The sequence below is a fragment of the Topomyia yanbarensis genome, chromosome 3 (genome assembly GCF_030247195.1).
Source record: "Topomyia yanbarensis strain Yona2022 chromosome 3, ASM3024719v1, whole genome shotgun sequence".
Classification (NCBI taxonomy): domain Eukaryota; kingdom Metazoa; phylum Arthropoda; class Insecta; order Diptera; family Culicidae; genus Topomyia; species Topomyia yanbarensis.
Genome location: NC_080672.1, coordinates 301,743,432 through 301,770,069, shown reverse-complemented (window position 1 = coordinate 301,770,069; position 26,638 = coordinate 301,743,432). Strand labels below are relative to the sequence as shown.

Here is a 26,638-nt window from a genome sequence, read left to right as displayed (position 1 = left end):
TTAGTACAAGACAAGCGAATTGCGAATGCGATTGTTTTTATTTTCATTGGTTTAGAAAAATGTTCGATCTTAATTCCTAGCGTAAAATTTTAAATTTTAATGATAATGGATTTTATCCAAGAAGCTGTATTTCTCGGAGTAGATGTGCTACTGCTTGGATTATGCTTTAGGGAATACTATCAGTTTAAGCAAATCAGTTCTGCATTGAAAGTAAATATAAATACTGCATTCCTAATAATTAGGAATAATTATTATGTCATCAATTATCATTTTCAACATATTAATCGAATGATCTGTTTTCACAGGATGCCCCTCAATTGGCGATAGACGACTCACTATCGGGCAAGTTGAGAAAGAATGATGGCAAAATCAAGTATGCCGTCATACGGGGAACTGTCACTCCGATTGGGAATGCATTGAAGAGTGTAATGACCCCGTCGGTGACCGGTGTGTTACAAATTATGAAGCTCAAGTATGTCCAACCTAGAGCTGCGTATTAATATTAACCGTTTCTAACTGTTTTAGTGAACACCGGGTGGCACGCGGTTTTGCCGGATTTTGGGCAGAACAGCGAAAATTGATTCATATCTCATGTAACGAAGTACCGTTCAGTTTGAATAACGGCAAACTTGGCGTGGAGATAGTGGATGGGTTATCTGCCGAGATTCTGGATATGGACACCGTTTATGATAACTATGAACCATCCAGTTTGTCTTTCTTCGACCATATGTTTGGATTTTTTTCGGGAGTACGTCAAAAGGGGATGCAAACGACGGAGGAAGTCCTTAGGGAGGGAAGCTTTATTACGGCAGTGGGTGAGCTTGAATTAGACGGGAATAGCATTAGACTGCAACCTTCCTCAGTGGCACCGATGTTTCTTACAACGGCTACTAAGAATACATTACTAAAAAAGTTTGAAGAAGCTAAGTCATCTATGCTTTTTAAGGTGATCATATGTGGAACCATATCAGCGGTGCTGGTAGGGTTAATAACGAGGAAGATCTGGAAGCGTAAGAAAATGGAATGGGATGAGAGAAATTTGAGGGAAAGGCTGGACAAATCACGAGCACAACGAAGAGCGCTTGCACGGCAACAAGTGTTCAACGACGAACAGCGGTGCGTAGTTTGCGTTGATAATCCAAAGGAGGTGATCTGCTTGCCTTGTGGACACGTTTGTCTTTGTGAGAATTGCGCTGAAAAAATCAAATTGAACTGCCCCGTTTGTCGATCGAAAATTGAGTCAAAAGCAGCGGCATTTATATCATGAGGATTTTGTAGGATACCGGAATGAATGTTAGTCTGTTTCACAAAGGTCACAATTTTACTAAGAATATGCACAACGCCTAAAGATAAAACGTGGTGACACAACTTAAACTACTGCAGCTAGGAGAATGTTCTGAGAGAAGTCCCTGTATTATAAGGAAAATAACTACATGTCTTACTCGTTCATGATTTTCTCGTAAGCTCGTTGATCATCAACCATTCGCAAAAACACACGATATTTTCGCTCATGATAGTCTCGATTTCTATCACTCATATCTGGTTTCACTATTTCTGCCGCGCCTCCCATTTCTTCTGCGGCTGTCTGAAAACGTACAGAAATAGCTAAAAGCTCATTTAAGCAAAAACTTATTTCCAACCTTCAAGTCCATGTAGATCCCGGCAGCACATGCTCCCATAATAGCCGACCCCAACAGTACGGCTTCGGATTCGTGTGGCAGGAGAACCGGTATCGAGCAAATATCGGCATGTGTTTGAACAAATAGTGTGTTTTTACTTAAACCTCCACAGAGCAGGATCGAACGAATCGGTTCTCTGCCTGATCTTGCCAGAACGTCTAGAATATGACGCGTGCCATACTGAGAAATGAAAGGTAATACAACGAAACCAAAAAAAAAATATTTTGCATAACAGAGAACTGTTTTGGCCTACTGACCGATAGTGCTTGCATCAAAGCCAGATAGATCAGTGCCAGGTTTTCCACATCTTTTGACATTGTTAGACCGGATAGCTGAAATTTTTCGAATTTTTGCGCCGACTATTATTCACTCAATAACGTTTTTACTCACCATTCCTTTCAATTTGGGATCCGCCAGAGGTGAGCGATTTCCATGAAAATCTGGCCACACGTGTAACGATGCCGTTAACACGTGCACTGAGGGTAAGTTGCTACGTTGCTTCAGTTTTAGAAGAAAGTCGTTCAGAAACGAATAGATATTGGCGTGTGAACCGTGCTCCCGAAGTAGTTGGTCATAGCATGGATGAGTTTGCAAAATAAAATCGATCAGAATACCGGTCGCGCTTTGACCTGCTTCGTTTAGATACAAATTCGGAATGATGGCATTTTTGTATGGTCCCCAAATGCCTGGCGCCATAACCGGTAGCGGAGTGAGACTCATGTGGCAGGAAGAGGTTCCACAGATGATGGCTAGTTTTGTTGTTAGCGAATCGGTCAACTGGGTGTCTGGACTGCGACAACCCAACAGCGCTAGTGCTCCAGCGTGCGCATCAATCATTGCGGTAGCTACTGCTATGCCTGCATTCAAACCCATATCCTCAGCTGCTACTTGGGCTAAACCACCTGCAATAGAATCCCCTGGAGAATGGAGTTTCTCCCCTATCAGATGAAAATTGTTTTCGGCAAGATCGGCCAGATTGATTTTGGCGAGAAAATCGCTAGACCAAGATGCTTTGATAGCATCATAATTCCACTTGCACACTGCGGAACAGATTGAACGCGCTAAACTGCCGGTGGCCTTGTATGTAAGAAAATCAGGAAGATCAAAAAAGGCTCCGGCTTTGGTCCATGTTTGGCGAAACATATTTTTCTTCAACCACAGCAGCTTCGGACATTCCATTTCAAGCGAAACTCCACCTCCGACGTAATTCAGTAGTTCATGTTTGGTAGCGTTGATTAAATCGGCCTCAGCCTGTGCACGATGGTCCATCCAAAGAATAATGTTCTGTTCGTTAGATCCCGTGGTGCTGATAGATAATGGCATTCCATTCTTATCCAAAGCAACCAACGAACAGGTAGCATCGAATCCTATGCCTTTAATTTCATCTTTGGGACAGTGAGATGCGACATTCTAGAAATTAGATATTTTGTTTTGAAGCAATTTTCGCCTGTTACTCTACTTTCTATATACCTACACGAACACATTCACAAACGGCGCTCCATATATCGTCGCTGGATTGTTCGTAATGGTTGGGTCGTGGGTTCCACGTCTTTGTCGTTTTAACGCATGTTTTCAGTACTTTACCTTTACTGCTTATCAGAGCTGCGCGTACACTTCCTGTGCCCACGTCGACGCCGATCAAATTCACTTGAAGCATTTACGCAACGTTCTTCACTTTCTTACGGAAACGTTAAACTGAAGCTGTACCACAGCCGCAGCGATTCGTTGCAGATGTGCTGATTGTGTATTGAAGTATTTAAATTTTATGATTAATATTTTTCGTCTCACAACAGATAACAGGCACAGGGTGGTTATAAAACATCAAAAATCAACAATAATGTGGTGTTTTTACCGTTTTCAATTAATGCACGTGGCATCAAACGCGCAGAAAATTCACCAGGCGCATTCTAAGGATTTTACGCCTATAATTTGAATTCCTATTTTGCCATATTCTATAGGCGCGAATCTATTCTCATTCTATATTCAAAGTGCGCCAATGAAATATTTTAGTACAATGCTTTGTGCGACCCCTTGATGATAGTGTGGTTTGTTTTTGTTTGGAATGAAATACTTGCTTCGTTTTGAAATGTGTCCGTTCATTGATTCTACTTTATAAAAATAATATCGAATTTGTTTTTAAATTTCCGCTGATAATTTCAGAATGGTTCGTGTAAAAAACAGGTAGGTGTTAAAATATAGATATAACAAATTGTACTAGCCTTATAACAACCAGTCATCTCAAGATGACGGGAATGGTGCATATGTGGACAGTATGCCTTCGGTCATTCGCAATTTTGTAATTAAACGAACGAACAGAAATTAAACGGAAGTTGTTGATCACGAACAAAAATTTACTAATCCGATTGAAATATCGGCAAAATTGAACCGAAACGGGTGATAATCGGTTTCGGGAAATTGCTAGAACAAAATAGCACGTATTATTACAAAACAGCCGTACTGGACTGCCTATATGAAAGCAAAAAGAACCAAGAAAAAAATAAATACATAAAGAGCTAAGTGACTATCTATTAAGGAATAACTTTAAAATAAGGAATTAAGGAATAAACGATAAAAATAAGGATAAAAGTCACAGTGGAAAACTACAACGGCCGGCTGGATGGGGTTGCACGAACTGTAGACGTAGGACTACACTACTTGTAAAATATTTATTTTCTTAGTACATTTAGGAATATTAAATCAAATATATTTCTTACGTATAGTTTAAGCACAACAAATCAACATCGAATGTTACATATTGAACCAAATCTTCTTGGTTATCAGGTCATTTCATTTGTAGCAGGTGATCGAATCCGATTAAACTTATTTGAGAGGATCTGAAGAAAGAAGACAGAAAACCGCGACCGAACTAATATTTGGAAGTTTTAAATCTTTATAACGCAACATCGGCTTTGAAAAATTGTAAAATCGTTGCGATTGTGTGCGGTAAAAAACCCGGACCGTTGAAGAAAAATTAAATTTTAGACAATTTCGTGTATAAACCAAGTTTTCTAGTTATATTTTGCCATGATTGTAACTTCCCAACAAGCAACGAAAACTGAACAAGCCTTAGTTACGTGGGATTAAGCTGAACAATAACTTCAAACCATTAATAACGAATTAATGCGTTCGAGATTGTACATAAAAGTGTGCTTAGAACGAGCACAACACAAAAGAAAGCATTATTGTGTTTGAACGGACAAGCTTAGTCGCGTGTTGAGCGGCCCTGCGTAGCGTACCTCCACAGCCAGTGTGACGTAATTTTTACTCAGCTACATTGACTGTGAAAACACGCAGCGCAGCGATCTGTTCCACCTGCTGTTCAACAGGCAACTGAGCTTGTCAGGCCAAATCCGTTCCTTAAATATTCGATGATGATGTCAGTCATTGAAGCATTGCGCGCTAAATCTGTCGTGCCAGACTTGGGAAGCGCTACCTTCAGTGTGCCTGGTATTTTGACTATGTTATACAATCTTTAAATTGTTAATGCCATGATATCAAAAATATTTGGGTTTATCTATTGGAATCTGTCCTAAGAAGTATTTCGGGGCGATATGTGCAAAAAATTGAAAATCTATCGTGATATGGCTGAATTATAACTTTAAAATCTGACCCCTTTTTGTTAGATACCATTTTTGTTTAATTTGCAAAGGGCACCCCCATATCGAAAACAAAGATGTAGTCCTACGCAAAAAAGGAAGCTTGACAACGAGATAACATCGCAAACACAAACATTAAATCCTAAGCCGTAGGTGTTTTTTTTTTTTTTTTTTTACAATGGAGAAGACCTTTATGTCCTAGCCCAGTACACGTGCTAACGGTAGGGTCCAATCTACCACACGGGGTGCACTGGGGGCGTGTCGGACTCGAATGGTGACCAGCCATTAATACCGACTAAACTCCATTGGGCTCCGCCATCATTCCTCCCAGGAACTACCTCTCGGTATTACTTCTGGGGGGATGGCTGTACTCAATGTACTCATTCACTCTCACTCACGCGATCATACATCCTGTATGAGGCTTACTTGGGTGCTCTCTCAATCACACTTTGATTCACTCTCAAACACTCCCACATGAGGCTGACTTTTGTGCTCACCTTTTACGTTCCATGCGAGGCTGACTTGTGTGCTCACCTTACTCATTCCTTGCTAGGCTTACTTTTGTGCTCGCCCTACCCATCCATGTGAGGCTGACTTGGGTGCTCACCCTATCACCTGATTCACTCTCAATCGTGCCACTCTATTGTACCTTTGTCACTCCCTCTGGCATCCCATGTGGGACATTTTTCTTAGGCCCCACTTCTGACATACCATGCGAGGCTGACTTTTGTACTCACCTTTTTCATTCCTTGCTAGGCTGACTTTTGTGCTAGCCTCTACCAACCTGTGAGGCTGACTTTTATGCTCACCCTTAACATGCAATGTGAGACTGACTTGGATGCTCACCCTTTCACTCCTCTGCCACGCCATGAGGCATCGATAGCTTAGTTCCAACATACTACGCTACGACCCTCCCGTCTTGGCATGAGGCAGTCCACTTATACGCCTATGCACTCACTCTTCTGTCTTGCTTCGGGGTGGCTGGGTTTACCCCTTACGCGGTTGCCATTCGCTGCGCCAACCTACCTCGGCATGAACAGACCATTCACTCTCTTATTTTGCGCTTGGCCTTTTTCGCTCCAGCTAACCAATCACTAGTTAGCCGTGCCCGCCGTCTGTTGCTCGGTTCGCCAGATTACCTGTAGCCTACTGGCAATCTGGATGGTAGCAGCCGAGACTGCGTTCCACTTCTCCACCGTTTGACACATCCGCTGAATAAGGGTATCCGGGGTTGTGTCCCAGCCACAGACGTCAAGCATTGCTCTTCTTTCGACGTCGAACCGATGACATACGAACAGTATGTGTTCGGCAGTTTCATCTACACCTGGGCAGTCCGGGCAGACTGGGACCTCCGCGTGCCCGAACCTGTGGAGGTACTGACGGAAACAGCCATGGCCTGACAGGAATTGTGTCAGGTGGAAGTGAACTTCCCCATGGGGTCTTCCCACCCAGCTCGATATGCTAGGTATCAGCCGGTGGGTCCACCTACCTTTCGAGGAGTTGTCCCACTCACGCTGCCATCTGGCGACCGAGGTCACCCTGGTGCGCTCGTGGGCTCCCCTATTTCCACGTAGCTCAAAGCACTCCTCATCTTCCCGAATGACCAGCCCGACTGGCATCATGCTCGCTATCACGCAGGATGCATCGTGTGATACCGTGCGGTAGGCAGATATCACTCTGAGGCACATCACGCGGTAGGTGCTCTCCAGTTTCTGTAGGTAGCTGGTTACCCTCAGTGCTCTTGACCATGACGGGCCGCCGTACCTGAGGCTAGATACGGCAACGCCTGCCAGTAACCTACGTCTACTGGCGCACACCTTTGAGCTGTTGGACATCATTCTCGATAGTGCCGCAACAGCAGTCGACGCTCTCTTGCACGTATAGTCGACATGGCTGCCGAAGGTCAGCTTGTCGTCTATAATGACTCCGAGAGACTTCAGACTTCGCTGTGAAGTGATCGCGACTTCTCCCACATGGATAACTGCATGTTGTGCCGACTTGCGGTTGTTGACGATAACTACCTCCGTCTTATGATGAGCGAGCTCCAGGTCTCTCGCGCTCATCCATTCCTCCACCGTGCTAATCGCGTGTTCTGCGGTTAGTTCTACCTCAGGAATTGACTCTCCGTAGACCTCCAAGGTTACGTCGTCGGCAAAGCCGACGATCTTGACCCCAGGAGGGAACTTCAGTCTCAGAACCCCGTCATACATGAGGTTCCATAGCACCGGGCCTACGATCGAGCCCTGCGGGACTCCGGCGGTAATCGGAACCCTTTTCTGACCGGCATCGGTCTCGTATATCAGTACGCGGTTTTGGAAGTAACTTTCCAGGATCCGGTACAGACCCACCGGTAGGCTAAGCCGGTGTAACGAGAGCGCGATGGCATCCCAGCTTGCGCTGTTAAATGCGTTCTTCACGTCAAGTGTCACTAACGCACAGTATCGAATACCTCGCCTTTTTCGTTGAATCGCTATCTCGGCAGTATTTATCACTGAGTTGAGAGCGTCCACTGTGGACTTACCCTTCCGAAAGCCAAACTGGTTGCTTGACAGACCGTCCGTACCTTCCGCGTACGGGGTGAGCCTGTTGAGGATGATCCTCTCAAGCAGTTTGCCAATCGTGTCTATCAGACAGATTGGTCTGTACGCCGATGGGTCGCCTGGCGGCTTCCCGGGCTTCGGCAACAGCACCAGTTTCTGCCTTTTCCATCTATCGGGGAAACGGCACTCGTCAAGGCATCTCTGCATAGCTAGCCTGAACATGTTCGGGTTCGCTATGATCGCTGCCTTGAGAGCGTTGTTTGGAACTCCATCCGGCCCTGGAGCTTTGTTCATTGCTAGGGATTTAGCCACTGCGAGTAGTTCTTCATTCGTCACTGGAGCCACCATTTCGACCGTGCCCGCACTGTCTCGTAGTGCAGGTGGCCAGGGGCTTGTGGCTCGAGACGGGAAGAGTACTTCGATAATCGTTGCCAACCGGTCCGGAGACCGTTCTGGGGGTGAGGAGCCCCCTTTGGTCTTGGCCATCACAATCCGGTAGGCGTCACCCCACGGATTCGCGTTGGCACTCTCACACAGGTTGTCGAAACACGCTCTCTTGCTGCTTTTAATAGCCTTGTTAAGGGCTAATTTCGCAGCTCGAAACACTTCACGGCGGTTCTCTCTTGCATCCTCGGTGCGAGCTCTTTGCATCCTACGTCTAGCTCTGAGACAGGCTGACCGTAGAGCTGCAATCTCGGCACTCCACCAGTATACCGGGCATCTACCGTTTCTTGGCAGTGTTTTTCTCGGCATAGTGGCGTCGCACGCGCGTGATAGAACAGCTACCAGCGCATCCCCGCTTAGACTGTCGGTGTTGGCCTCCAGTCCCAGGGCCGCGGTGAAAGCTTCGCTGTCGAAGTGATTGGACTTCCACCCGCGTACCTGACAGGGATCTCCCGCCCTCGGATGCTGCACACCATAGTTGATCTTAAAGCGGATTGCTAAATGATCGCTATGGGTGTAGCCTTCGTCTACCCTCCATTCCATGCCTGGAGCCAGACTCGGGCTGGCAAAGGTCAAATCAATCCACGCCTCCACTCCGTTTCTACGGAATGTACTAGCGGAGCCATCATTAGCTAGCACAGTATCGAGTTTCGCAAACGCTTCCATTAGCGCTTGACCCCTGCTATTTGTACAGCGGCTGCCCCACTCCACTGCCCAAGCGTAGAAGTCTCCCGCTATTACCGGTTTCCGGCCCACGAGGTCCGACGAGAGCCTGTCGATCATCTGGTAGAACTGTTCTATTGGCCACCTTGGTGGGGCGTAGCAGCTGCAATAGAACACACCATTGATCTTGGCAATCGCCACACCCTCGGCGGAGGGGTGTATTACCTCTTGAACCGGGAACCTTCCCGTTGTACAGATTGCCACCATTCCAGACCCGTCCGACACCCAATTGCCGTTGCCGGCAGGGATACTGTACGGGTCTGATAAGAGGGCGACATCTGTCCTCGACTCCGAGACCGACTGCCACAGCAGCTGTTGGGCTGCTGCACAATGGTTAAGATTTAGCTGTGTGACGTAGGTGTAGGGTGGACCGCTGCACTACTCATAATCGCAAGTCAGTCCCATGTTCTATGGGCTTCCCTATCTACATGGGACTGACTTGCGATTATAGGCAGCGCATTAGTGGCAGAAAAAAAACAAATCAGAGAGCGTGTCTAGTGCATCGAGAAAGACTGGCCGAACCACTCCGAAGGTTTCGAAAACTGCAAGGAAATCACCAAGCTGGGTAAGTGGCGGTACAAGGTGGAATTTGTTACCGGAGAGGACAACGGGGGTTTAGAAGCGATCGATTAGGCGCCCAGGAGTATTAAAATATTCACACGAACAAATCTGAAACAGTTCTGATGTTCTAGTACTGAAGGTCGAGCGCATAAAGAGGAGAGATGCGAACAAACAGCCAGGGGGTCTGGGCCATTTGGCATAAGGTCATTTAGTACACTAAATGGACATTTGGCATAATTTATTTTATCTCCAGGATAACGGTCATCTGGCATAATTTATAATTTTGCGCGAGGGTCTTTTGGTATATCGGACATTTAGGGCAACGGACATTTGGCAGAATTTTGGGAAGTGATCACACTGAACGTCATTTGCCGTTTTTATCTACAGGAAAACAGACAGGATTTCAGACTGCGAGAAGTAAGGTCATTCGGCAAAATTTAGACATTACGCTTAGGGACCATCCATAAATGACGTAGCATTTTTTGAGCGATTTTTAACACCTCCCTCCCCCATCGTAGCAATTCGTCATAAACTTCTAAATACCCCTGGTAATTACGTAGCTTGACGGTAACTCTACCCCCCCCCCTTATCCCCGCAAAATTTAAAAAAAATAAAAAACGATGATAGTTATTCCCCTTTAAAAAAGCTACGTAGCATGACATCCCCCTGTCGTCACACATCATCACAAAATACAAAACTCCCCCCTCCCCCATATAATGCTACGTCATTTATGGATGGTCCCTTAAAGTGGCTACGCTACATCGCTTCAGCTTATGTGCTGTCCGACATCGCTGTCGTCCCCTCGGGCTTAAACTAATTCATAGCTCGTATGTTTGAGTAATCCGGGCAAACGAGTAGATCACAGGTTTGCTTGCGAGGGTCTGCCGCTTCCGACGGAGGATCGGTGACCACCTCGCCTCGGTATCGGTTATGCTGCATTACACTGGCTTCGCCCAGTTAGTTGAACAGTGTAACAACAGTGTCCCGCAAAAAAGGAGTTCTGATTTAAACCGACGAGAATTAAACGAAACTTGGTTTGGCTTAGCAAACCAATGCAATATTCTATATTTCTCCTTAGTGGAGAAAATTTAGGTAAAAAACTATAACTAAATTAGTTATTGGAGAGGCGTTTCGAGTTCCTCTCACCAGAAACAGACACTAATTTAGTGACAGGACTAATACATTATTATTATTCACGGTGTGTCTAAAACCATTAATAACTAAAAAATGACCATACATTTGGCATACGGCATTCGAAAGATACAGTATCCAAGCTTCTTCTCAATGAATTTCAAAATGATCCATCGAGAGATTCGAGAGAAATGGCGATTTGAAGTTTTATGACACGTTTCATAAGGCTACCAGCAAACATCTACGGGTTTGGACCTATCTTTATAAACAAAAAAATATATAGTAATCAAGTATATCCGCTGCAAGTTTGAAAATATTTCATTGACGGAATCGAAAGTTATAACGATTTGAATGCGGTCTGCGGCCATAGATGGGTTTTCTACCAGATTTTAAGCATGAAGCCATGTTTGTCCATTGACTATTTAGATCGTTTATGCGTGTCGCTGTTTAAAAAAAAACCATTACCATTTGATTATACAAATATAATGCCCAAAAGGTATTATTTATATGCTGCGATGAAAATATATGAAAATAAGGTTGTCTACCTAATATTAACTATAACGTTCAAATTAAGAAAAATGAATAAAAGTTGGAATGTTTACTTAAAAAGGCCATATTTCAGTAGCTTGTTGACTGACTCTAATTGTTTTTTCATTACTTAACTGGTAGACGTTTTATCAACAATTTTCCTTCAGAAGAATATAAAATAGAGTATCATGTAATAGGTACAGGTATAACTATGAATGAGATGGGACACTTGATTACCTGACAGTCCTTTTTAGGGGATTGTGTGATCTTTAGATGTCATCAATTAATATTCCGGTTCGGATACCACATCGCATCGACGATAGAGCAGTGGGTATATGGCCAAGTTCCCTCCGGGTAGTGCTAAATTTTACTTTGTTCAGTTTAATAAGCTAGAAAGTGATAGCGGAGAGTTTATTATGCTGGGGAAATACGTATTATTTAATAACATTTTAAAAGACAATAAAAGATCTCTGATTAGGTGGGGCTTAGGGATAGGCACAAATATATATTTTTTAGTAAGATGGGACGGGTTGGAATTATGTCTTTGGCATCTGACATGGGCCATTCTCAGGTAAAATTTGATACTGTTGAGAAAGTAAATTTGATTTGTCGTATTTCAGATATATCTTGGTCCAGTTTATGTGCAACAACCGATCGGAAACCGAAGCTTTATCACTTACCTCCAACCATTTGGCTAGCTTTCTCCGGGAAAAGATTGAAAAATATTACGGCGAATTTGGCATTGCCAGTACCGTTCGATTGCACGTAATATATTTCAACGAGAAGACACGTCTATGCATCATCCAGACTCGTCACGGACCGCACCGTTTTGTTACCAGTATTTTGCCTCTGTTGACTGTGGTAAGTAATATTTCTATTTTTTGTGGATGTATTTTGTATCATTGCACTTTTTTAAGGCCGATACGGAGACGGTACGATACAGAACACTTTATGTGGGGGCTACACTTCAGCAGTGTCAAAAGTTTATTGCTCGATACCAACAGGAATACGTTAATAGGAGGATCGGTAGCTGCAACGGTCAAGCACAAAAGGATCGTTTTATTGAGGAAGTGACCAAAATGAAACAAATCTAGTACTTTTTCTATGGGATTATTAAATTCAGGTCAAATAATTTCTAATGCGTTGAAAATTATTAAAATGTTCAATTCTAGTACATATAATATGATTTAATAGTAACATTCCACAACACCAGTATATCACAGGGTTTGTTTTCAAACAGGCTTATTTTCTGTAGATTTCATACAAATATGCTTGTTTTCAAACACACTTAACTTTCAAATTTCAGTATATAACTTATATTCAATAGCAATCGTCATCACAATCCTTGCTAATGAATTTTAATCGAGCTGAAGCTCCTCCGGCTCCACTTGTGTTATTCAGATAGTCTGCAATGTTGGACGACAGTGAATACAGCAATTCGTCTCTTCCTCCAGGTGCGACCTGAAATTATTAAACAAAAAAACAATAAATTCGATGATTGGAGCATTATATTTCACGTTTTCGTGTTCGATCTCATTCAGATGAGTGTTTTAGCGAATCTTTCTTTGACTGATAATGCGTGGTACTTCATGTATCATATCCACAAAATCTTGAGGACAGCGATATTGCCACTGCTAATAATTCATGATAAATGGGCAAGATAACTGGTTATCTTGTCATGGAAATGTGATTATCAATTATTTCTGTGGAATGTACGTAAGCGAAGCTTCTTACGGGTTCACTCAAATTCATGTTGTCATTCCAATACTGTGAACAGGTAAGACTTCTCTCTATAAGAGAACTCGCACGGCTACAGCCAATTGACAGTCGCGGATCAAAGGAGAGGGTCCGGACTCCCCCCCCCAGAAAAATTTCAATTTATTGAGAAATTTTAAAACAGTTCCAATTTTTAATTAATTTTAAACTCTAAATTCAAACCAAATTTGACCATCAAAACTTATTTTCGTTGAACGAGGTAATTACATATTACGTATTGTCCAATGTTAATTTCAAAACCGAAATTTCAGACCCTACCGATGTTTTTTCTGGATCCGCCCCTGCTAACCGAAACATTAAAGAGTGTGATGCTCATGAATCTTCGAATATCATGCCTTCATAGGTATATTGATGACAATAGGTTTGTTCCAGTACACGGAAGTTACTCCGGAGCAAACAGGAGCAAAAAATACTTGCGCCTTTTTACTCCGGTTTGCTACCAGAAAGAGAAAAAGAGAAGAAGATAGTACAGGAATGGTTCTCTCCGGAGTACTTCCCGTTTCTCCTGGTACTGGAACAAACCTAATTAATCCGTAGAGTACTTGACAACCTATTACTGTATTAGTGTGTTCGACGATTTGTTTTCCTCCACCTGTCATAATGGCAATTAGAAACACTAAGCATATGGAGGCTCTCGGGTCCATCAAACCCGAGAGCCTTGGGTTTATGCTAGTGTTTCTAATTGCCATTATGACAGGTGGAGGAAAACAAATCGTCGAACACACTAATACAGTAATGTTCAATCTAGTACTAAAACACCTCAGTCACCATGACGTCTTGGACAAGTGCTTGAAGTTACGATACTTCCCTTCCGCGTAGAAAATCGCCAAAATAATTCCCATCCTCAAACCCGGTAAAGATCCCACCACGCTTACCAGCTATAGACCCATCAGCTTATTGTTATCACCGAACAAAATCTTCTGAATCTATTGGTTTTTAAGGAAACATAGAACATCCTCCTGATTGAACAATTTGGCTTCAGGAGAGGTCACTCAACGACGCACCTGCTAACGAGAATGGTGAACATCATAAGGAAAATCAACGCTGTCTCCATGTTCACTGCAATAGCTCTACTGGATGTGGAGAAAGCGTTTGACAACATGTGGCACGATGGGCTCATCTACAAGCTATGCGTGTCCAGCGTCACTTCAGGGAACAGTCGTATATAGCATTCCAGCTGGGGTCCCCCAGGGAAGTCTCCTTGGTTCGATGCTATACAATCTGTTTATTTCGGATGTTCCCCGCCCACCCGATGGCTCATGGCTGTTTGTGGACAACACCGCCCTCCTGGTGAAAGGGAGGAAAGTGACTGAGCTTCGAAGTATGTTGCAAATGCTGTCTGGACATCTTCATCGAATACACCAACATCTACAAGATAAAATTGAGCCTCGCCAAACCTCAAACGATCCTGTTTAAACATCGACAAACAGCGAGTCTGGATCCCCCGACTGACTGCAGGGTGTCACTTGGAGGAACACAAATCGACTAGTCTACAAAAGTGATTTGGACTCCAAGCTGCTGTTTGATCAACACATCGAGAAAACAGTCACTAACTGCTCTCTTATGGTGAAGTGCCTCTACCCTCTCATCAACAGACGCTCCAAACTCAATAAGTTGGCTGTTTAGGACCAGATCTTCTCGTGATAGACTACGTCAGCATTGTGTGGCAAACCAGCGCGATTACACACATGAAAAAGCTACAGGTGTTCCAAAACAGAACATTAAAAATGCTGTTTGATTAACCGTTTGATACCAGAACTACCTTAGTTCACACCCTTGCGGGCATTGATACCGCCATCACAAGATTAGCCAAAATTAAGGTGAAATTTAGAGAAAAATATCTAACTTCAAATTTCGAGCTAATAAGTAGACTTTTTTAGAATTAAGCTGTGAATAATGTAAATATGTAAATATTACGCTAAAATCTAGGTTAGGATAAGAAAAACAAGCAAACAACAGATTCCGTCAGTTTGGTAGTGCCTTAACAAGCTATATCGCCAAATAATAAAATAGAAAATTGTATATAGAAACAAAGATGAAAAGAAAGCAATCCGTATCAGAGCTCAAAAAATTGACATCCCTGCGTGGACTTGAAAGAAAACGAAATTCAATTCATGCACGGCGCGATGAATTGTTTGGTTCGCTTTCCTCGTCATTCGTTCTCCCGACACAGCGCATTCAGGTTTGGATATGTTCGGTTTCAGAAGCAAACTGAATTTTGTTTCTATGCTAGCTTGAGGGGGATTATTGAGCAAAAGTGTACCAGATATAGATTACGCAGTTCACTTATTCTCGAAAATGTAGAAGATGCCAATTTCTGCCTTCAAATTGTCAACATGTGAACAAATGAATGCTTTGGTTGATGAAGGAATTTATGTTTCGTCTGCACTCTAGCATTCGATTCTGTATGAAATTTCAGTCAATTGGAAAGTTAATGAATGAGGGAGGCGGTGAATCTGAATGTTGGTTTCGGTAAATACAAGCAGAAATGGGTAACTGATTTTGAATTTTCGCAGCACTGATCCGTATCACTTGTATCACCAACTGCATGTAAATACCAAAAGAAAATCTTGAAATAAATCAACGTTTTAATAAAAATATGAAAGTTGCTAACTAGAAATAAAAAATTCGTGCGACTTATCACATTTAAAACTAATTCCACTTATCTCCTAGTGTTTTTAACTGCGCTATCCATCTTTGCAACTAAATATCTAAAACTAAAACTGCGCTATCCATCTTTGCAACTAAACATCTTTGCAACTAAACATCTAAAACTAACTCTAATCTGAAACGTGACGGATTGACGCTAGCCTCAAAAAATGAAAACACTATTTGTGTTTCTGAGCAAACCCCTAGTCGTGCGGGATGTCCCACAAGAAAAGGAGTTCTAGAAACTTTTCCACTGCGTAAATTTCAATTTGCAATGAAAAATAAAGAAATATTCTGTGTAATACACAATATTGTGAAGTCATTGTAGTTCGTTGAATAAAAAACTATCAACAATGTTCTAGAATGTTGCCTACATATAAATACGAATATTTTTGTATCATAACATACAGTATTCGTTGCATGAATTTCAACTTACAATGGAAAATTGAGACATGTTCTGTAAAATACGCAATTTTGTGACGATATTGCAGTTTATTGAATAAACAACAATATCAACAATGGCTTAGAAACTTGTCTCTCATACACATACGGACATTTTGAGAGATTTTGTGGTCTTCATATATATTTGTAATTTTTAGTTTTTTGTAGCACTAGTAATTCTACAGTCATCTAGAAAGTAAAAAACCGCAGGTTTCTAAATTGTCCAAATTAGTCAACCGACTCCTGAGATATAGTGATTTGAAAATACCGTACCGATTATATTCGAGGCAAGGTCGTAGGAGTGTTAACAGGCACGCCATTGAAGTATCTCATTATTAATGTACGTATTCAGAGATCTCCAAGAGGGTGACGTGACGTCACATTTTCGTAGCCAACATAAGAACTTTGCTTGTAACAAAATGAACGAAATTAATTTTAAATGCGAACGAGGAGCACTTTAGTTTACATCAAATCAGTTAAAGTGTTCATTGTTTTCTTTTGTTTACTGCTACTATTGTTTGTTGATGACATTTTAAGCAATTTTGACGTTGTCAAACTGACCCCCATCGATCGATGGAAAAACGATGTTGCCTATTGTCAAACCCTGTATGTAGAGATAGGGATGCCAGTTACCTGGAGATCTCACACCTTAGTTCCCTTCAGCCAAAAAATCGCATGTTTGCTTTCAAATTTGTAATGTAAACGATTTGTTTTCCTCCAAATTAAAACGTCAAAACCGTTGAGCCCAAACTCCCTGTAGGCGAAAGGTTGAGAAGAAAGTATGACAGGACAATAACCAAGGGAAATACAGGACCCCAAAAAGGCACTGAAACTACCTGTAGCCTTTAAACAACCATCAGAATACTTAGTGGGAAATAGGTCATTTTAAAAATCGACATCATTTAAAACACTGATGATATAAATTCGTAAATATAATGAAAGCGATCATGCAATGCACGAATTCATTCGTCGTTTTCTGCAACGAAGTATTTTCGTGCACTGTAAATAGTAGATTTCGTTCATTTCATGAACAAGAATGGCCGCTTGGTGAACGAAAGCTTTTGTAAATTTTACATATTAAATGTACACTGCACGAATGTTATCGTTGTTAACGACAATATTTTTCATGAATGAAACGAAATGTTTTGTTTCTTTTAATAAACGTGTGTGCATATTACGAACGATTTCGTTGGTCGCACGAATTTATTTCGTTCATCTTACAGCGTTTTCGCTTCGAAAGTCGTTTCGTGGTTTTCACGAAAAACTCGTAATAAAAAATAAATGTGTTCCAATAGAACTACGAACGATTCATTATATATACGAAAAATTCGTATATTTTATGAAAATTTTCTGTACGAAAATAATGCCTGGCGATTTACGAATTTATTCTATCAGTGTATGAGTAGCATAAAGTTCTATGTGAATAATTTCCCACTCACACTGCTTGGGGGGTTTGTCAACCAATTTAAACATTTGAAACAGCTCGCCTAAAGAAATTCTCTTCAGCCGAGATCCTGAAGACGACAAAACTTGTTGCAAGTTGTCTTTAAGGTTCAACTGAGAACGCCTCGATAAGCGATCATTTTGGAAAACAAAAAAAAATAGTTTTTTTCTCACACCTTCGAGAAAATCTTCATAAAAATGAATCAATGTATTCAGGGCATTGGTAGAGTATTGTTGATTCATTTTCATGAAAATTTTTTGAACGGTGTTGAGAAAAAACTGCTTTTTTCGTTTTTAAAGATGCTTTCTCAGTTGAACCTTAACAATTACACGCGTAACCCGAAATTTCGTATCATAAAGATTTGTAGAAATGCTGCAGATTCTTCCACATAAAATGTACATCAATCTCATCGTGATAGAACATGACGAGTTGAGCACGCGCTGATGCCGTTTGTTGGTCACACTACGTTGATGACTAAATCATCGGCTTCGGATGCTTAAGATAAGCTAACATACTCACATGTGTACTCAGCCGACACTCTTCCGGATTCTGCACCAGCACAAAGTTGCACTCCCTGTAGGCTTGATCCGTGTCCCACAAATACAGTTCACTTTCGCCTCTGTATCGTAACACTACGTTTTTACCTCCATCCGTTCCAAGTAGTACCGAGTGCTTCTGTTTGCTCCCAAGTTCCACGATGGCACTTGATCCGCGACCCGTCCGAAGATGTTCCGACTTGATCGCGTAAACTTTCTGACCGCAGAGGTACGAAAAGATTATGGTGTTTTGATTCTTTGGCCTTCGCGCTAGTACCAGGTAGAGTACGTCCGTCTCCCCACAGCCTGTTGATACGGCACGTGGTAATACAACACGGTAACTCTTGCCATTTTGAATATCCAGCACTATAATCGCACCCTCGGCATCCGATATGTACACGTAAGGGGATCCACTCGAAGAGTAGTCTACCACGATGTACTGTAGTCTAGATGCTGGCTTCACTATTTCGCTCAAGTCGACGGTCTTAACGGTTTTGTCGTTATCGAGAGAGAATGCTACGACCTTGGGCGAACATCGTTTAATAGGCTGTTGCAAATAATTCGTAATACCGGTATCCAATATCCAGATGTTTTGCTGTTGATAAAATAAGTTTTGTATTAGTCAACACCTCTCACCCATGCTAATTTTGTATTACTCTGATATCGATGAACGCATCGACGACCGACTGGAGGGAATTGCAGTTGCCCTCTTCCTGATAATCCCAACATGGGTACGGTTTGATGTGTGCGTAACAAGACACACGTTTTAGATCAATCACTCCTAGCGTAACTGGAATGCCAGTTCGTAATCGAGGTAACACACATAGTGCACGATCACGCTTGTGATCAATCTGGAACCGCAACGGGATGATGTTGCTTGGTTTGTATCGTTCGGTAGTGATGAAAATGTTCTTCGTAGATTCACAAGGGAAGTCGATCGAATTCCCGTTAATTCGATAAATTTTATCGGTATTGTCTGGTGGCTTGTTATCCGCGAAACATACTACGGATACTAGACTCCAATATAAAACCCATACGAACATTGTTGTTACTCTTCAACGCACTGTATCGTTCAACGCAATGATTATCACCAAACTAAACCGCGACTGGTCTACCGCATATGGAAGAATCACATTTTATAACTTGCAAGTTACGGTTCGCGACTATTGTTTTCGCGTACTGTTAACGTTGTTTACATAAACATATCTTTGTTCATATCTTTGCGACATGCTTCCTCGAAAAGAGTTTCCGTTTGCCGGTGTCGGTTGAGTAAGCACTGACATTGACCGTGGAAGTGAAATGTTGTTTTGTTAGTCTGTTTCCGTTGAATTTAAAATGTTACTACAAAAAATGCTTGTTTTTTTTTAAATGGGCTATATTGGATTGGTGTATATGTTGAAAGAATTTGTTGCGATATACGACTTGATTCTGGTCAATGTTTGTAATCAAACACCAAAGAGAATTGAACACTACTTCAATTCTGTTGATTCTTTTTCACTTCCGGCTTTCTTGTGATTCCAGCAAATTTAAATTCGTTTATCTCTTTTTTATTTCATCAAATCTTTTGTACTCCCTGTACAACGTTAAAGTAACTTATTCATATTAATAACTTATATCTAAACTAACATCTGCTCGAAGAACACAGAGCTCTTAATATTCCCCGATAACAGACCGAAATATTTTTTGTAAAAAATGCAGCGGGTCTGAAAAGTATGTAGACCTCCAGGTAGTATATACCGTGTTCAATATATTATAACACACCTTCAGGATGTATTACAATTAATACTCGGAATACCAAGGGGGTAAAAAGTTACGCGGACTACCAAGTGACAGGTCAAACCCAGTTAAGCTCAGCCGGAAATGAACCGGAATTCTGGCTGGTTCCAGTTCGTATTCCGGCTCCAGTGACACAACCGATTCTAGTTAGAATCGGTTGTTGCACTGGAGCCGGAATACGAACTGGAACCAGCCAGAATTCCAGTTCATTTCCGGCTGAACTTTACTGGGAAGTAAACGTTCCCATTTTTCGAGCCCCTTGGTATTCCGAGTGTTATGTTTGGAAAGAGAATGGGCAAAAATCGGAAACGAAAAAAGCAGTTTTTTCTACACCGTGTGTTAGATCTTCATAAAAATCAATCAGCTTATGTAGAACCAGGTAGACAGAGTGTATGGTTCATCATTTGGAATTTCATCAGAGGTGTTGGTAAATCATTGAATTTAATTTCAAGTTCCGTCATTGCTAACAAGCCCGTGTATCAAGTTAACAATCCTTTCTATTTCCCTTCAGTGGTCGTTATTAACGCTCGAAATTTAAAATACAGGTAATTTTACAAACAAACCGATACGGAAAATTGGAAATACTTTCCTTGATTTACAACATCTCCGCTATCATAACTCTTTGTCTGTATAATATGTTATCGCTCGGTAGTTTTCAATCCAATAAATATATCGTATAGAAGAAATAGCGAAAAATTTCTAAATACTATTGCATTGAATAGTGATCCGGACCATTACGCAGATATGATTAGCTTTTCTAGGCAATACTCCCACGGGTGGTTGTGTGGAGTTGCTTTTGTTTAGAAAACTGGATACTCTCGGTAGCCTGCTACCCAGAGTTTATAAGGAACCAACAACTAAACACTTTTCTTTTTCGAGAGATCGTGTACCCGAAGATTAACTAAACTATTACATAATAAACTATGTTTTACAGGTCGCATCGCTTGCTTGGAGCAAATCCTAGGCCTTATACCTTTCTAAACCTCCAACCCCGCGACACCTATAGAAGAGTGATGAATCGTCGTCCTTCCGTTAGGTACGTGAAGCATCAACACTTTTCATTTGGGGGAACTGGGGGCAAGTCCGACAACTTAAGCGCAATCATTTTTCTAAAATACCACAAAGCTCCAAAAATTGTATATTCTGTGCGTAATCCTAGTTTAGATGGTTCTTAACAAGATATATTTTTTTAAGTGTTTCAAAAAATTGTATTCATTAAAAATTATTGGTTGCCAAAAATGGAGAAAAATAACATTTTAAAAAAGCTGCGGGTAAGACCGACACCCCGAAGTGGCAAGAGCGACACCCTTGTTAGCTTTTTGTCCAATTTTTTTCATTAAAAATGTGTTGTGTATGTGTGATAAAGTGTAACTATGTGTATATGAGTATATGTGATACAAATACATGCTTTCTGGAATTTCATCGCTTAGCAAGAGGAAAAGCATACGAATGTGTGGTGTGAATAAATAACGTTCAACACTTGGTTTGTATTATGGTAAAGATTTTCCCTCTTCATCTTTTCAAGCTTTATTAACGCTTGTGAAACCATTCTAAGAAGTAAGATCAGTTCTGCAAGAAGAATATATCCCCTGTTACTAAGATTCATTCACTTAGAAGTAACATACGCTTTTGTAGTAAGCTATCCGATTCGTGTTATGATTTTTCGGAACTCTGTTGATCAACAATCCGGCAGTCGATGGAAATTGTTCTTCAATATAATTTTAGAATCTCATATTAGATTATCCTTTTTCCATTCGTTTTATAATAAAACTATGAATCGCGCTCAAATTGATTTTTAATTTTTTGGTCGGCTTGAGACAAATGACAAGGAATAAATGCAAATACCAGAGTTTCCGTATATTTCAAATATTAACATGATGTTATAAAAGTAGAATACCGTAAACAACTCCCAGTAGTTCGCATTGAATCAAAAATGAACTCAACCAAAAATAAATAGCGTGTCGATCTTACCCCTCCTAAAACTATCGGTCTTACCCCAGCAGTGCACATTTTTGTTAAATGTCCAATAAACAGTGTTGGAATACTCAAACTTATCCTCAACGCAGATAAACAATGATATGGAGAGTAGATTAGAATGTGCGGCAAAAATACTGGTGATTTTCAAAGCCTTTGTGCTGTTAAAACCTTAAAGTGTTTCAACTAAAAATAACATCCAAGTGCGCATCAACTTTGTTTTCGCATCTTTTATTTATTTTGTGACGTTGGATGAATTTATATGGCATCTGTGTGTCTCGAAATGCTCAAAATAATCGTACTAATGATATCCTGTTATTATTGTATAATTCAAAATTTGATATCTGGGAAAAGTCGTGGGGTGTCGGGCTTACCCACGGTGTCGGACTTGCCCCCAGTTCCCCCAGTTATTCTTTATCCTTCCTCGTGAACGATCGAGCTGGGGCGGGTGGTAATGATGGCTATCATACTGTTGAGGTATTAATATAGATCGAATTGGAATGAGTTCCTACTTACCATTTCATAAGCAACTCTTATTATATAATCACCAGTCCAACATGATGAAGCCAGTGTGCAATCCGCAAAATCATCGTCACAATGCAAAGCAATGCAAATTGGCTTGGTTATCCTAAAATACTGTCAACTTGCAAAGTATAGGGGAAACCGAGGTGAGTTGAAACAATGGAAAGTTAGAACAATGCTCATTGTTAGCGAACCCATACCGTTAGGGATCTGGCAACAATGCTGAAGTTATGCATATACGAAGGATGTAAAACAAAAGTGTTTGACAGATCCCTAATGGTATGGTTTCGCTAGCAATGGGCACTGCTTCAACTCTCCTTAGTTTCAACTCACCTCGGCTTCCCCTACGTTGTATTTCCATTAATTTATTGCCATTAGAAAACTGCTAAAATTTCATTGCAGTAATATCTTTCGTAATATGTTTGGTTGTCATCAGTGGCGGATCCAGGGGGAGGGTCCCCTCCCCGAACTTTTTTAACTTCTTGAGAAATTTTAAAATAGTTTCTATTTTAAATTCGTTTTAAATTCAAAATCATTCCAAACCAGATTCGAACACCAAAACTGACTTTAATTAAATGAGGGTATTACATATTACGTGTACAATGAACAATTCGAAATCGAACTTTCGGGCCCCCGCCGAAATTTTTTTTTCTGGATCCGCTCCAGTCAAATCCAAATAAATCCAAACAAGTCAAAATCAGTGTGCCATTTCCAGGTACTCACTAAATTATTGTTTGCAAGTCGAACTGAAAACGGAAGTGCGGCGGAGATAGAAAAAAACCTACGTGTTTGAGTTGTGCGACACGAAAATTTTAAAATGCAAAAACTTCCAATTGAAAAAATAGCGAACATTGTTGCAAACTTTGTCGCCCAATCTCATAGAAAACATAAATGGGAAAGACCAGCTGTAGCCAAGATCGTAGAGTGCTTTACAGGAGGCGGGCATAGCGTAGTTGTTCCATCGCAGCTCACCTGGGTTCGATTCCCAATACCGTACGTGAGGTTTGATATTTTTCTAGAATTTTTTTCACCCGAAAAAAGAAGTGAATGACCTTAAAGTTTAAAACGCCATAATGGAAATAAAAACGATCGAGTTGACAACTTCATGTCATACCGTGAGAATTGAAGTTTTCTCGGCGTCGGGAGGTCCGAAATAGCACAAACCGGTGCCCAACCTACCGAGTTCTGTGGTAAATTGAATCTGGTTGACATTTTGAGCCACTTGAGATTTTTGGTGTTCCAGGAAGAGCTACTCCTCGTTTGAACGCGAATTAATAAGATCAGAAGCGGTTTGGTTGGGCTTCCTCAAGCTGTTATATTTGACTGACACTGCTGCCGCTAAGGGGTGGGAGGCGACGACAGGTCTAGGCATCCAGCGGCCAAACGCTCGTGATGTCCAAGGTTACCGTATTCACAGATTTTTCTGTAATGTCACAGATTTTTTTCACAATTTTTGAGAGTCTTTTTCACAGATGACAGATTTTTTGCATCTTGATAAAAATTTTCAAAGCTTTTCACAGATTTTTTGAAAAAATGTGATTTTCACAGACTTTTTTGGAAATTTATCACAGATTTTCACAGATTTTTTTCCTGTTTTAGTCATCACAGATGGTAAAAAGATTTTTTGGCCGAAACACAGATTTCAATGTGGCATCCCTGGTGATGTCTCCCTTCCATGGTTCTGATTGGCTATATTGATTTTGCCGAGGACGTCTTCCTCGGATATATAATTTTCAGCATTGCTCGGGCGAGCTCATTCTCTGGTCGAAGCGGAGACGATAGCAGTAGCCGACAGGTATAATTAAATTAGATAATGCACTGTGTACTGCTTTGCACACCACAACTAGTTGAAAGCATGCCGTTGCGATGAATCTAGTACCGCGTTGCTTTTTTCATAGAGTTTTTAAACTTCGGCAAAATACAAACCGACTGTTCTCAAATTTGGTAAGCCGATCGTTTTGAGCTTCGGGGAACACCTTAAAACTCGGTGTATTTGCAGCCGTACACTCTCTTGCTCATTTCGACGCGTGTCGGAAAGATTGGATTTTTTTAGGTACTCGTTGCGCATAAAAGATTAAAATCGCTGCTAATTGATTCGAGCGTATCGAAAATGTTGAGTTCCTCAGTTTACCCAGTCTGAGTATATGTCCTGCCCTATGTATTAAATATATAAGTCTAAACGTGTTTGAACTAAGCAACAAATAGAACGGTGGTATACACCAAGTTAACTAAAACGCTGTTAAATAAAACGTTAAAACGCAAGTTAAATAAAACGCTACAGATCATGCACTAAGTTCATTGTTCTAGTTTCAAACTGGAACCGGTTTAATAACACTGTAATTTAACAAATAGTTTCATTTGTTTTGATACTTAACCTAAAGATTGTTTACCTAAGTTCATTAGTACATTATTGAAAATTTAATTGGAAAATGAAATTTCATATTTCGTAGAAGAACGGAATATTTTCTCCTATTAATTGGTTAATTGAAATAATAGATTAGTTTAAAGGTATAGTAGAGAGCGTGGTGTTCTACTTCGTTTTAGGATTTTATTACTGTTAAATGACCTTCAATAAATTATATTTTAATAGAAAGGATGCATAGCAAATTCTAGCATACGTGAGCAGGAGAGTAAGCTAGAACGCGAGTCGATAATTATGATAGATTAAAATTCAATCGCGAATTATATTGCACACTACATTTTTTATTCGTGTCCTGCACAAAACCCTTTAATTTTTCTGAACCAAAAGTTCTTAATATTTTGTCATGGTAAATAATGTAGCTCATTTCTGTTTTTCCGCGGAACGCTTCAGATTTTCTGAGTACTGTTTGTACACGAAGCATGATAATACATCATGTGTACATTCCCCACAATAGGCAAGCTACTGCATGTTTAGCTGTTGTTAATCAGCATTCGAAAATCTATTTAAAAACTTCTTGTTAGTGAACAGCATTATGAATGCACAACAGCAGTAAAAAGAATTTTTATCACAGTGCACTAATGCAGCCGTTTATTTTTCCAAAAGCGACTTTTGAAAAGCATTCAAAACTAGTCGGTGATCACGCCGTTGATTTCTACTTCGTGGGCGGGAATGCAGGCACGATAGTTCTTTTTAAAATACTTGTTGTGAGTAATGTTATTTGCCTGCTTTAGATAGGATATCACAATGCTGAGCTTATCTGGGCGCACTTTCGAGATATACGTCGCGGCTGAATATTTCTGTGTCGGGAGATATGAGAAATTGTAAGAAGAGTGAGGCGTTAATACAGTACGATAATACGGTGTTTTTACAAGTTCTCAACCATCGGAAATAGTTATATTGGTGAAGCTGAATATTAAAAATTCTACGCATCAGTCTATGATAGAGGTTGAATTCCTCTAAAAATCGTCTGTTCAGTTAACCGATCTGCATGTACAGTCTTCCGGAAAAATGCTCCGTACGTCGCCTTCAAACACCTAGTATCAACTGATTTGACAAAGTCTTCCGAGAAAATGTGCCATCCGTCTTCAATCACTGCAATGATGATATTGCAGACAGATTAAAGATACACATGCAGTCAATTATTTCTGTTCTGTTGAAGCTCAATATGGCTTGGCTCGAAATAGGGTCGGAAGTTTCGGTTTTCTGCATCACTTTCGAATGAATCAGTCTTAACATTTTATTTATAAATGTCACACATACTTCGAAATTTAATGGGCATTAAAATCTCCCGGACCACTGTGTTTTCTTAGCTAATAGAGTGTGGATGGCACATTGTTCTAGGCGACTCACCCCTTGAGGGTGCCTTTCCCAAGTAACCATAAGCATTAAGCCATTGCACTATATTGACTATAAATTTGCACTAATGTTGCATTAAAACTTTATTACAGCATTAACAATGCAGTAAAGATCTGTATTAGCATCAATGATGCATAACTGTACAGCCGACATATAGCATTATCGCTTGCTCTATATGCGTATATAAAGCTGATATGACGCATACATGCTTCAAGGATCTTTAAATCATGTAAGCTTTACAAGTGCATTTAGTGGCATTATAGAGCGAATAAAAAGCCGATATAATGCTATTGTAATGCTGTGGGTTTATTTGTTATGCAACTCTTCTTGAAGATTAGATTCGGCATATTTCATTTCAATCGAACATATGCAATATAGTCCAGCGAGCAAACGCAGCGCACTTTCCGTGAAGGACGAGGCAAGGTACCTCAGTTCGAGACTTACTAAAGGTAACTTTCGTAAAACATTCATATCATGTGTGAACGAAAACCCATTAAGGATATTCATTACAATGCATTAGAAGATAGTCAATTACGGTTT

At 40.8% G+C, this 26,638-nt stretch overlaps 4 protein-coding genes across 4 annotated transcripts; 2 read left to right on the top strand and 2 right to left on the bottom strand.

The window, feature by feature from the left end:
• LOC131690355 (mitochondrial E3 ubiquitin protein ligase 1) lies at positions 1-1,377 on the top strand. Its single transcript, XM_058976062.1, has 3 exons — positions 1-210; positions 306-472; positions 526-1,377. Exons 1-3 carry the CDS (start codon positions 100-102, stop codon positions 1,265-1,267), a joined length of 1,020 nt encoding a protein of 339 aa, XP_058832045.1. The 5' UTR covers positions 1-99; the 3' UTR covers positions 1,268-1,377.
• A 61-nt stretch (positions 1,378-1,438) lies between these two features.
• LOC131690354 (FGGY carbohydrate kinase domain-containing protein) lies at positions 1,439-3,665 on the bottom strand. The gene is made up of 6 exons (XM_058976061.1): positions 3,532-3,665; positions 3,154-3,415; positions 2,070-3,089; positions 1,937-2,011; positions 1,641-1,859; positions 1,439-1,585 (listed from the first exon to the last, which is right to left on the bottom strand). The coding sequence occupies exons 2-6, from the start codon at positions 3,334-3,336 to the stop codon at positions 1,439-1,441; spliced, it is 1,644 nt and encodes a 547-aa protein (XP_058832044.1). The 5' UTR covers positions 3,337-3,415; positions 3,532-3,665.
• LOC131690356 (uncharacterized) lies at positions 3,520-12,334 on the top strand. Its single transcript, XM_058976063.1, has 3 exons — positions 3,520-3,860; positions 11,823-12,063; positions 12,120-12,334. The coding sequence occupies exons 1-3, from the start codon at positions 3,841-3,843 to the stop codon at positions 12,294-12,296; spliced, it is 438 nt and encodes a 145-aa protein (XP_058832046.1). The 5' UTR covers positions 3,520-3,840; the 3' UTR covers positions 12,297-12,334.
• Positions 12,335-12,522: 188 nt separating this feature from the next.
• On the bottom strand, positions 12,523-19,091 carry LOC131693605 (major royal jelly protein 4-like). Its single transcript, XM_058981539.1, has 3 exons — positions 18,705-19,091; positions 18,032-18,643; positions 12,523-12,663 (listed from the first exon to the last, which is right to left on the bottom strand). The coding sequence occupies exons 1-3, from the start codon at positions 19,089-19,091 to the stop codon at positions 12,523-12,525; spliced, it is 1,140 nt and encodes a 379-aa protein (XP_058837522.1).
• Between the last annotated feature and the right edge of the window lie 7,547 nt (positions 19,092-26,638).